The sequence below is a fragment of the Notolepis coatsorum genome (assembly GCF_963971535.1).
Source record: "Notolepis coatsorum genome assembly, chromosome: 17".
In the NCBI taxonomy this organism is placed as follows: domain Eukaryota; kingdom Metazoa; phylum Chordata; class Actinopteri; order Aulopiformes; family Paralepididae; genus Notolepis; species Notolepis coatsorum.
In genome coordinates, this window is record NC_140181.1 from 11,326,276 (window position 1) to 11,338,842 (window position 12,567).

The window sequence follows — 12,567 nt, forward strand, 5'->3', positions numbered from 1 at the left end:
TCTTATACCATTCTCTGCCAGCACTGTAAGTCTATGGAGATGTTTACCTTCTTTGCAGGGCTATAACTTTTTAAATTGTATTGCTATATCGACATTACTATGGCCCATTCAACATCGATTATCTATCGTTCCGGATGTGGGAACGTTATATTTTTTCATTCATACATTGTTGTGTTAATACAGTCTAGAATATAAGTATGTTTTAAGCTTTTCTGCTGTAATTCCAAAAACGAGTGTTATAGGCCCTGACGCATATGATAGATTATCGATTGGCGTTTCTTTCCTATACACGCTATATTAAAAAATTCAAATGTATATGATCGGTATACATTATGCTTCATCATGCGTGAAGGAAAGGGGGGGGGGGTCATTTATAATTCCTTGATCATCAGTAACGGCTTTATTTAGTATGGGTTGATATGTTGAGCAGATGGTTTGCAGTGAAATGAATAAACAATCGGGCTGAAAATAACGTTAGTGTCCTCTTACCGTTCGCCGATGAGACTGGAGGAAAAATATCCCAATTATTTGACGCCGATCTCCTAGATCCATTTCCGGTTTGTATGGCGCAATAAACGCCGAAATCATATCGATTATTGCGTTTCGAAAGCGATCCAAATGTACTATAGTGTTTGTCTGGATCCACGTAACAAGATATGACTGCCGGAGGGATTTTCTCGACGCACCGATCGCCACTTCCGGTTTTGGCGAGAGTGTAACTCGCCCGACCATCCACCAGGCGGCGGTATTGAGGCGTTGCAATCTCATACAGGGTGCCGCTGCAGTCCGGAGGGAGGCTGGATGAATTATGAATGCCATGGCGAAAAAATGAAATATTGATCAAAATTATTTACGCCGTTGTTGGCGTTCAACGCATGGCGGGCGAAAACGGCGTAAGTCGTTTTTGGCGACCAATGTGTTAATGACCTGCACCTGCTTAATGACCTTCACCTGCTTAATGACCTGCTTAATGACCTTCACCTGCTTAATGACCCCGGTCTTCAGGAGACTCTTCTTCTTGGCCGTCATGACGAAGTAGTGGGTGTCGTCTTTATAGTAGACGATGTTCTCCAGGTCGATACCTGGAGCGGAAGATGAGAGAGAGAGAGAGAGAGAGAGAGATGGAGATCAGAGAAATGGTAAATAAAAGGTAAATGGTGCATTTATATAGAGCTTTTATCCAAAGTGCTTTACAATTTGTTTCTCAAATTGTTTTATTCTATTTATTTTTGTGCTTTCTGTATTTTTCACCCATCCCAATTTAGTCGTTATGCCAATTCCCTTCCTGGTCGTTGCGCGCATTGCCCCACTGTCGGCCTGGGGAGGGTGTAGAACTACCACATGCCTCCTCCGATACATGTGGAGTCGCCAGCCGCTTCTTTTCACCCGACAGCGAGGAGTTTCACTGGGGGAACGTAACACGTGCAGAGGTTCACGCTATTTCCCCCAGATCCCCTCCCTGACCGACCAGCAGGAGTCTCAGTTTACAACGACCAGGACACATACCCCCACCGGCTTCCCACCCGCTAACACTGCCAATTGTATATTGTGTAATTATATTGTTTACACTGTTTATTTTTCTCGTATCTTTATATTCAGATAAAATGTTATGGCCTATATTTATGTATTTTTACTATTACCCTGCTCATACCTGTACCTTCCCTCCCCCCTCACCCATGCTGCTACGATGCCCGATATTTCCCCAAGGGATCAATAAATATCTTATCTTACAAGAGAGTAGGAGGTGTCAGCAGAGAGAGTAGGAGGAGTCAGCAGAGAGAGTAGGAGGAGTCAGCAGAGAGAGTAGGAGTATCAGAGAGAGTAGGAGGTGTCAGAAGAGAGTAGGAGGAGTCAGCAGAGAGAGTAGGAGTATCAGAGAGAGTAGGAGGTGTCAGAAGAGAGTAGGAGGAGTCAGCAGAGAGAGTAGGAGGAGTATCAGAGAGAGTAGGAGGAGCAGCAGAGAGAGTAGGAGGAGTCAGCAGAGAGAGTAGGAGGAGTCAGCAGAGAGAGTAGGAGGAGTATCAGAGAGAGTAGGAGGAGTCAGCAGAGAGAGTAGGAGTCAGCAGAGAGAGTAGGAGGAGTCAGCAGAGATAGTAGGAGGAGTCAGCAGAGAGAGTAGGAGGAGTCAGCAGAGAGAGTAGGAGGAGTCAGCAGAGAGAGTAGGAGGAGTCAGCAGAGAGAGTAGGAGGAGTATCAGAGAGAGTAGGAGGAGTCAGCAGAGAGAGTAGGAGGAGTCAGCAGAGATAGTAGGAGGAGTCAGCAGAGAGAGTAGGAGGAGTCAGCAGAGAGAGTAGGAGGAGTCAGCAGAGAGAGTAGGAGGAGTCAGCAGAGAGAGTAGGAGGTGTCAGCAGAGAGAGTAGGAGGAGTCAGCAGAGAGAGTAGGAGGAGTCAGCAGAGAGAGTAGGAGGTGTCAGCAGAGAGTAGGAGGAGTCAGCAGAGAGAGTAGGAGGAGTCAGCAGAGAGAGTAGGAGGAGCAGAGAGAGTAGGAGGAGTAGCAGAGAGAGTAGGAGGTGTCAGCAGAGAGAGTAGGAGGAGTCAGCAGAGAGTAGGAGGAGCAGCAGAGAGAGTAGGAGGAGCAGCAGAGAGAGTAGGAGGAGTATCAGAGAGAGTAGGAGGAGTAGCAGAGAGAGTAGGAGGAGTCAGCAGAGAGAGTAGGAGGAGTCAGCAGAGAGAGTAGGAGGAGTCAGCAGAGAGAGTAGGAGGAGTCAGCAGAGAGAGTAGGAGGAGTCAGCAGAGAGAGTAGGAGGAGTCAGCAGAGAGAGTAGGAGGAGTCAGCAGAGAGAGTAGGAGGAGCAGCAGAGAGAGTAGGAGGAGCAGAGAGAGTAGGAGGAGTCAGCAGAGAGAGTAGGAGGAGGAGCAGAGAGAGTAGGAGGAGTAGCAGAGAGAGTAGGAGGAGTATCAGAGAGAGTAGGAGGAGCAGCAGAGAGAGTAGGAGGAGTCAGCAGAGAGAGTAGGAGGTGTCAGCAGAGAGAGTAGGAGGAGCAGCAGAGAGAGTAGGAGGAGGAGCAGAGAGAGTAGGAGGAGCAGCAGAGAGAGTAGGAGGAGTCAGCAGAGAGAGTAGGAGGTGTCAGCAGAGAGAGTAGGAGGAGCAGCAGAGATAGTAGGAGGAGTCAGCAGAGAGAGTAGGAGGAGTAGCAGAGAGAGTAGGAGGAGTCAGCAGAGAGAGTAGGAGGAGCAGAGAGAGTAGGAGGAGTCAGCAGAGAGAGTAGGAGGAGTATCAGAGAGAGTAGGAGGAGTCAGCAGAGAGAGTAGGAGGAGTCAGCAGATAGAGTAGGAGGAGTAGCAGAGAGAGTAGGAGGAGTCAGCAGAGAGAGTAGGAGGAGCAGAGAGAGTAGGAGGTGTCAGCAGAGAGAGTAGGAGGAGTCAGCAGAGAAAGTAGGAGGAGTCAGCAGAGAGAGTAGGAGGAGTCAGCAGAGAGAGTAGGAGGAGTCAGCAGAGAGAGTAGGAGGAGTAGCAGAGAGAGTAGGAGGAGTCAGCAGAGAGAGTAGGAGGAGTCAGCAGAGAGAGTAGGAGGAGCAGCAGAGAGAGTAGGAGGAGCAGCAGAGAGAGTAGGAGGAGTCAGCAGAGAGAGTAGGAGGAGCAGCAGAGAGAGTAGGAGGAGCAGAGAGAGTAGGAGGAGTATCAGAGAGTAGGAGGAGTCAGCAGAGAGAGTAGGAGGAGCAGCAGAGAGAGTAGGAGGAGTAACAGAGAGAGTAGGAAGAGTAGCAGAGAGAGTAGGAGGAGTCAGCAGAGATAGTAGGAGGAGTCAGCAGAGAGAGTAGGAGGTGTCAGCAGAGAGAGTAGGAGGAGTCAGCAGAGAGAGTAGGAGGAGTAGCAGAGAGAGTAGGAGGAGTCAGCAGAGAGAGTAGGAGGTGTAGCAGAGAGTAGTAGGAGTATCAGAGTAGGAGGAGTCAGCAGAGAGTAGGAGGAGTCAGCAGAGAGTAGGAGGAGTATCAGAGAGAGTAGGAGGAGTCAGCAGAGAGAGTAGGAGGAGCAGCAGAGAGTAGGAGGAGTCAGCAGAGAGAGTAGGAGGAGTCAGCAGAGAGAGTAGGAGGAGTATCAGAGAGAGTAGGAGGAGCAGCAGAGAGAGTAGGAGGAGTCAGCAGAGAGAGTAGGAGGAGTCAGCAGAGAGAGTAGGAGGAGCAGCAGAGAGTAGGAGGAGTATCAGAGAGAGTAGGAGGAGCAGCAGAGAGAGTAGGAGGAGTCAGCAGAGAGAGTAGGAGGAGCAGCAGAGAGAGTAGGAGGAGTATCAGAGAGAGTAGGAGGAGCAGCAGAGAGAGTAGGAGGAGTAGCAGAGAGAGTAGGAGGAGTCAGCAGAGAGAGTAGGAGGAGTCAGCAGAGAGAGTAGGAGGAGCAGCAGAGAGAGTAGGAGGAGTAGCAGAGAGAGTAGGAGGAGTATCAGAGAGAGTAGGAGGAGCAGCAGAGAGAGTAGGAGGAGTCAGCAGAGAGAGTAGGAGGAGGAGCAGAGAGAGTAGGAGGAGTAGCAGAGAGAGTAGGAGGAGTCAGCAGAGAGAGTAGGAGGAGTCAGCAGAGAGAGTAGGAGGAGTCAGCAGAGAGTAGGAGGAGGAGCAGAGAGAGTAGGAGGAGCAGAGAGAGTAGGAGGAGTCAGCAGAGAGAGTAGGAGGAGTAGCAGAGAGAGTAGGAGGAGTCAGCAGAGAGAGTAGGAGGAGTATCAGAAAGAGTAGGAGGAGTAGCAGAGAGTAGGAGGAGTATCAGAGAGAGTAGGAGGAGTAGCAGAGAGAGTAGGAGGAGTCAGCAGAGAGAGTAGGAGGAGTAGCAGAGAGAGTAGGAGGAGTAGCAGAGAGAGTAGGAGGAGTAGCAGAGAGTAGGAGGAGGAGCAGAGAGAGTAGGAGGAGTCAGCAGAGAGAGTAGGAGGAGTAGCAGAGAGAGTAGGAGGAGTAGCAGAGAGTAGGAGGTGTCAGCAGAGAGAGTAGGAGGAGTCAGCAGAGAGAGTAGGAGGAGCAGCAGAGAGAGTAGGAGGAGTAGCAGAGAGAGTAGGAGGAGTCAGCAGAGAGAGTAGGAGGAGCAGCAGAGAGAGTAGGAGGAGCAGCAGAGAGAGTAGGAGGAGCAGAGAGAGTAGGAGGAGTAGCAGAGAGAGTAGGAGGAGTCAGCAGAGAGAGTAGGAGGAGCAGCAGAGAGAGTAGGAGGAGTCAGCAGAGAGAGTAGGAGGAGTCAGCAGAGAGTAGGAGGAGTATCAGAGAGAGTAGGAGGAGTCAGCAGAGAGAGTAGGAGGAGTCAGCAGAGAGAGTAGGAGGAGTCAGCAGAGAGAGTAGGAGGAGTCAGCAGAGAGAGTAGGAGGAGTCAGCAGAGAGAGTAGGAGGTGTCAGCAGAGAGAGTAGGAGGAGTATCAGAGAGAGTAGGAGGAGTCAGCAGAGAGAGTAGGAGGTGTCAGCAGAGAGTAGGAGGAGGAGGAGCAGAGAGAGTAGGAGGAGCAGCAGAGAGAGTAGGAGGAGTCAGCAGAGAGAGTAGGAGGAGTCAGCAGAGAGAGTAGGAGGAGTAGCAGAGAGAGTAGGAGGAGTCAGCAGAGAGAGTAGGAGGAGTAGCAGAGAGAGTAGGAGGAGGAGCAGAGAGAGTAGGAGGAGCAGCAGAGAGAGTAGGAGGAGTCAGCAGAGAGAGTAGGAGGAGTCAGCAGAGAGAGTAGGAGGAGCAGCAGAGAGAGTAGGAGGAGTAGCAGAGAGAGTAGGAGGAGTATCGGAGAGAGTAGGAGGAGCAGCAGAGAGAGTAGGAGGAGTCAGCAGAGAGAGTAGGAGGAGCAGCAGAGAGAGTAGGAGGAGTCAGCAGAGAGAGTAGGAGGAGTCAGCAGAGAGAGTAGGAGGAGTCAGCAGAGAGAGTAGGAGGAGTCAGCAGAGAGAGTAGGAGGAGCAGCAGAGAGAGTAGGAGGAGTCAGCAGAGAGAGTAGGAGGAGTCAGCAGAGAGAGTAGGAGGAGTCAGCAGAGAGAGTAGGATGAGTCAGCAGAGAGAGTAGGAGAGAGAGTAGGAGGAGACATTCCATAAACTAGTAAAATCTCACTAATAACACTTTAGACTATAGGTAAACAAACGTATTGTTGAAAATATACACTATGGCTGCTGTTTTGACAGGATTAAGGTCTAAGGACTCTTGGCTACATTTGAAAAAAAAACACAACATTATGTTTTTTTTTATATCCACTTTTTTCTCCTTATTTTTCTATTTTTCTCCCATCCCAATTTCCTATCGCCAATTCTCCCCTCCCCTGTCTTGAACGTTGCTAGACTATGCCTCCCACTGGTCGGCTGTAGTGAGGATAGAAGGCTTGCATCACGTGTCCCCTCCGGTACACGAGGAGGCAGCCTGTCGCATCTTTTCACCAGACAGCGCAGACTCTCAGTGGCGAGGAGTGACGCGTGGGAGGCTCACGCTGCCCCCGATACTTCCTGTCTCTGCTGTACAGGTGTCACCCAACCGACCTGTAGGAGTCGCTGTCCACAACATCCAATCCCCACCCATCGACTTTCCACCCGCTACCTCTGCCAATTGAGATAGTATGACGACTGGCCCAAGCCGCAGGCAACGCTGACTCGGGGAGTCGAGACCGGAGTCTCTTGCATTGGTGACGAGCGCAATCTCCGCTACGCCACCCAGCCGCCTAAAACACAACATTATGTCATACAGTCTGGAGAGATTGATTTATGACGTGATGTCATCTGCGGTCTGCCGGTGGACCGTTCGGGCTAAAAAGAGGTTAAAATGTACATAACACCCCCACACACTACTTGTCTGATTCTGCTTAGTGTGTGTGTGTGCGTGTGTGTTTGTGTGCGTGTGCGTTTGTGTGCGTGCGTGTGTGTGATGTAGGCGAGACAGAGCAGAGAGGGACTTCTAGAGCAGGGGTTCCCAAACTTTTCAGGCCGGGACCCAGAAAATAAGGCGTCCCAATGCACATCGTCAGGCTTTTTTTTTACTTTTTTTTTGCCAGGTGACCGATTTTTTATGCCAAATATCACTTCAATCCTATTAAGTTAGTTCAAGTTAGTTATTCATTTATATGTGCTATTTATGAGAGGGCTAACTTGTTGCAAAATAATAATGATAATAATAATAGCCTCATTAAAATACTATTGTTGCTTCGGTTGTTTTCAGCGTTTTATGTGCATAATCTGTTATTTAGTTTGAAATGTTCGTTGAAATAAGTAGATTTTTCGTTTTTGTTTATTTATTAAGTTAATATAAAACCAGGGGCGGCTAGGTGGTGTAGTGGTCTAAGGCACTCGCCACCAGTGTGGAGACGCTAGGATTCGCGTGTTCGAATCCAGCTCTCCACATTGTTTTTCAGTTTGGCTGGTCGTCCGCAGTAATACACATTGGCCGTATTACGGGGAGGGAAAAACTGAAGGGTGGGGATCGAACGTTGTGAACAAGCGACTCCTACAAGTCGGTTGGTGCGCCTGCGCAGTAGAATCAGGAAGTGTCGGGGGCAGCGTGAGCCTCCCACGCGTTACTCCTCGACACTGAGAGGTCGAGCTGCGCAGGTGAAAAGATGCGACTGCTGTTACCTCAAGTACCGGAGGGGACTTGTGCTATGTATGACTTAGTCCTCACTGCAGCCGGCTTGTGGGAGGCAAGAAACAGCGTTCGTGACAGGGGAGGGTTGAATTGGATGATACGAAATTGGGATGGGAGAAAATATAGAAAAAATGGGAGAAAAAGTGGATCAAAAAAAAAAAGTTAATATAAAACCATATAGTCACATTTTAGAATACAATAGAATAGAATTTTAGAATACAACTAGAAACACTGTCCTGGCCTGCTTCTAAGTTCAGTGGCCAAAAAAAAAAAAAAAAAATGTAATCATCTCGCGGCCCTCCTGTGGCTGCTCGCGGCCCACCTTGGGTCGCGACCCCGACTTTGGGAACCACTGTTCTAGAGGATGTTTAAAACAGGGTGCGATGAGGGTTGACCACTTCTGTTTTTGTAACCTTTATTGACAAAGGGAAAATGTTGCTGAGAATGTGGGGCTGTTCTCAGCGACGCCCTGCGACACAATCACGCGGCTCTCACCTTCCCCCCCAGCGCTCAAACACACTAGAAACTGCTGAGCCTTCCAGCCTTCCAGGCCAACGGCTTCTCTGTTACAGTGGGTGACAATATTGTCACAAGGAAAGATGAAATTACCTACCTGGGTTCCATCCTAGAGGCTAATCTTTCCTGTGACAAAAAATGGCAACCAATGTAATCAAAAAAGTCAACCAACGAACAAGATTCTTGTACCGGATCTCCTCTCTGGCAGGCATATTATATACTGTAACTGTATATTATAAGTTTATCCTGCTCAAAGCACTTCACCATTTTAATATTGTGTGTATTGAGCCGTACTGTATTGTAGCCATTCTCCAATCTGTTAAATAAAGTTTTCATTGATTCATTACACTACTGTACGTACACAATCATACGTGTAAAACCGACAAGATTGCAGCAGAGTAGATTTTCTAGTGATGACAGACTATCACAGACTGATTGAATGACAGGTGAAACAACTAATTGTATTCACCTCCCGTCTCCCGCCCTTCCCACTCGCCACGAACCACTGAGCTACTGTGATACAGTGCTTGCGCAGTCAGTCGATTTTAGCTAGTAGTCAGACTTTGCTAGCACAGAATGTCTCACTCGCAGAAAAGAAAAATATCAGATTTATTTTCGAAACGTCCCGCCGGTCCCAGTGACAGTCCCACTAAATCTGATAAACATCAGAGAGAGACAGAGACGACAGGTTCAGCCTCAGCATCAGGCATTGAAGAGTTAACGGAGTCTGTTCCCCTATACCCCCCGTCGGGCGCCAGGGGCTTCCACTGAGGGGTGATGCAAATAGGGATGGGGTGTTATGGCAGCTGATGATGGAAAGAGTGCGCACCGAGTCTGATCCCGAGTTGAAGAATTGGCTCCAAAAGAGAGACAACTGGATGTCCAACAACATCCAAAACGAAATCTTACAGCGGTTTGCCCATGATATTCAGCGACAAATTAGAGGCAAAGCATCCAAAAGCCCATTCTTTGGCTTGAGCGCTGACGGAACCACTGATGTCACTGGAAAAGAACAATTCTCGTGTAATATACAGTTCGCCGATGACAACTTGGAAGCTCAGAACTTCTTTTGGGGTTTTTACAATTCTTTTACGCCTCGACCTGCCCATGGAGAGGCTGATAGGATACTGTTTTGACGGGGCCAGCAACATGTCTGGGGGGTACAGGCTAGACTAAAGGAAATGTGTCCCGATTCTGTTTTTCTCCACTGCGCAAAAAAAATTAAAAAAATCTCAAAGGCCGCACCCCCTACCGATTTAAAGTTCCAACGTGCCTGCTCTCTGGTAAACAAGAATACCTTGAAGACTCTAACAGCAACACCACTGGGATGCGTGATTTTTTTCCATAGCCTCTGTTTGCGAAGACGCTCTCTGATTGGCTAGCCCGCGTACAGCGAAGAAGAAAAGACCCTCTCTGATTGGTTTAGCTCCGAAGGGTCTCTTCCGCCTTGTACATATATATTCTCTGCTTCGAAGTGGTTATGCTTTGGCCACTCTTTCGAAGTGGGTTATGCTTAGAGTTAGGGCTAACCCTAACTCTAAGCATAACCCACTTCGAAAGAGGGCCAAAGCATAACCACTTCGAAGCAGAGAATATATATGTACAAGGCGGACATTTCTATCCCAGAGCCCTTCGGAGCTAAACCAATCAGAGAGGGTCTTCGCTGTACGCGGGCTAGCCAATCAGAGAGCGTCTTCGCAAACAGAGGCTACGGAAACAAATCACGCCACTGGGATACCCATGTACATGTCGAGGTACTTCCCAAAGGTCAGTGAATTCCACGACCACAACACCAGAGGGAGCTCCACAAATCATGTTCAACCCAGATTCGGCTCAAACAAGGGACCGGTAAATACATTTAGCAATTATGCCACAACAATGAACGCCCTACCCACAGCCATAAAATAATGTGAATCCCTACCCTCCTTCAAAACCGCTCTGAAAGAGCACCTACGGGTAGCTGCAATTCGAAACTGGCCCCGGTAAATGTCCAAAACCCACCCACCCAACCCCCTCCAATGTATAGTTTCTTCGCCCTCGAATGTATATATATATATTTTTTTTTTTTTTTTAACTTTGGCCATTTCCCTGGCTCTTTTATACGTTTATCGCATTTATACTTGGTCAAGATCGACCGACAAAAGCAGGCTGAAAGGGTTCAGATGGGGGGGAAGACACTCTGGGAAAGGCACGGCTGCAGTCCGGGATTCGAACTCGCTCAGCCCCAGATCCGTGACGAGCACGGTTGTCCACGGCGCTGAAATAGCACTCGCGGTACGTGGTGAGCTACTGGAGCTCCCCGAATGTATATATTTTTTAATGATCTCTTTCTCTTAACACTTTGAGCGCCGGAGGTTAATTCCGTATTAGTCCCTTGAATGCCACCATCGGCGCCAATATTAACGTTAATATCGCCTAATCTATGTTTTAAATTGTTTTTATGTGTCTAATCTTCCCGTCGCTTATCAAAGAATCATTTTCCAGTCAATGTTGTCAAGGCAGATTGGTTTTTTATCGCTTCATTTCCGTTTGATAGCATTTTGAAAAGCACCCGTTTTCAGGTGAAAAACAACCCATTCTATGATAATCGCCTTTTACTGGAATATTCCAGAACGTTGATATTTGTCGGCCTATTTATGAATCGTTTTCAAATAAACGCTAGATGATCGATAGTATAATTATGTGCACGTTCGAGCCGCGCGCTGATAATAGCTGCTCTCATTTCCTCATGGCTTTTACAGTGAAAACAGCTAGATCACATATCACAAAAAAGCTTATATCTCTGTGAAAACGAGTCTGATTATCCTAACACTGATAACATAGATTCATTACCTGACATCAGATGGTATCCAAATGGTATATTCCAATTCCTGATCACCATTCGAAAAAATCGATAAGTGTATAGATCTAACGTGTATACAGTAGGACTCATGATCCGCGCGGCTCAGAGGCTCCAGGATGAACTCTGGTAGACCCCGGCTGCATCAGTGATAAGTAAAATGTGGAGTCAGAAATCCGTTCTCCCATTCACTGAGTGAGTGGCACTCAAAGTGTTAAACAGTACTCCCCTTAACAATTGTTTGTATTGAGCCGTACTGTATTGTACCCATTCTGCAATCTGTTAAAAGTTTTCAATCAATCAATTGCATCGCAAAGAAACATCACCTTGCTGAGCAGCTCAGATGATTTCAGCTGTTGAGTAAATGGTGCATTTATATAGTGCTTTGATCCAAAGCGCTTTTGCCACAGCGTTGTTATCAAACCTGCATCGTCCCAAACGGCAGTGAACCGTAGGGATCATACTGGGGGTCACACATCCATAGAAACAGCACGTAAGGCATTATTTATATATTTCCGAATGCAACAGACCTTTCGGGGTGGGTGGGTCCGACCACGGGATTAATATCGTGAAGTACCTGCGCATTTACACATTTGATGAAGACGGGGAGGGGTGGGGCACTAAAAATCTAATTGGACTTTTTTTTTTTTTTTTTTACTCTCAAGTGCAGAGTGATGCAAGTGACGAATTAGGTACTTTTTTCCAGGAAGAAAAAACAATGAATTTCTTTAGATCAAAATACAAAGGAAATGATTTCCTTCTATCCTAACCATAACAAATCATCATCATCATCATCATCATAGTATTGCTGTGTTTGTCTCAGTCTAGTGGTGAGAGCAGAGCACTCGCCCGCGACCACAATCACTGTTAGTTTGACTCCCGGTCATTTGTTTTGGACTTTCGCCGACACGAAATGTAAATATATTACTTATACAATAACTAAATATATCACTTTAACATAATTTAACATAACGTACATTATGTTCCTTTTTTCCTGTGGTGGATTAGTACTTTATTTACCTTTTCTGACGAGACTGTGTTGCAAATCAACATCGAGATTAAAATGAAGAGGAAACGGCTTCAAAAGCAAGACGGAGTAGATTAGTTGATTTCATCAGAGCACAGCATCAGGGGAAATCAACAGAACAGACAAACCTTCATGCTCCTTCCTGATCTCAGCCCGAGAGAGAGAGAGAGAGAGAGAGAGAGAGAGACTCAGAGAGAGAGAGAGAGAGAGAGAGAGAGAGAGAGAGAGAGAGATAGAGACAGAGAAAGAGAGAGAGACACAGAGAGAGGAGAGAGACACAGAGAGGAGAGAGAGAGAGAGAGAGAGAGAGAGAGAGAGATAGAGACAGAGAAAGAGATAGAGAGACACAGAGAGAGGAGAGAGACACAGAGAGAGGAGAGAGAGAGAGAGAGAGAGAGAGAGAGAGAGAGAGAGAGAGAGTGTGTGTTAAGGTTTAATTTCATGCCCTGCAGGTTGTGTTCAGTGAAGTGCGAGGAGGTAAAGAGGAGGTAAAGGGGAGGTAAAGAGGAGGTAAAGGGGAGATAAAGCAGATGTAAAGGGGAGGTAAAGATAGCCCCTTTCGTGACTGTGATGCACGCCGACAAGGTTTGGCCGAGTGAATCCACAGTAAAGAGGAGGTAAAGAGGAGATAAAGGGGAGGTAAAGAGGAAGTAAAGAGGAGGTAAATACAGTGGGATGGAA

General features: G+C 47.5%; 1 protein-coding gene across 3 annotated transcripts in view; it reads right to left on the reverse strand.

Annotated features, from left to right (window-relative positions):
• The window catches only part of mical1 (microtubule associated monooxygenase, calponin and LIM domain containing 1), a 135,160-nt gene that overhangs the window by 69,539 nt on the left and 53,054 nt on the right, over positions 1 to 12,567 (reverse strand). For all 3 annotated transcript variants that reach the window (XM_084334061.1, XM_084334060.1, XM_084334059.1), the window contains exon 8: positions 982 to 1,082. In XM_084334061.1, the coding sequence (XP_084190187.1) occupies positions 982 to 1,082 (101 nt within the window). The remainder of the gene's footprint in view (positions 1 to 981; positions 1,083 to 12,567) is intronic.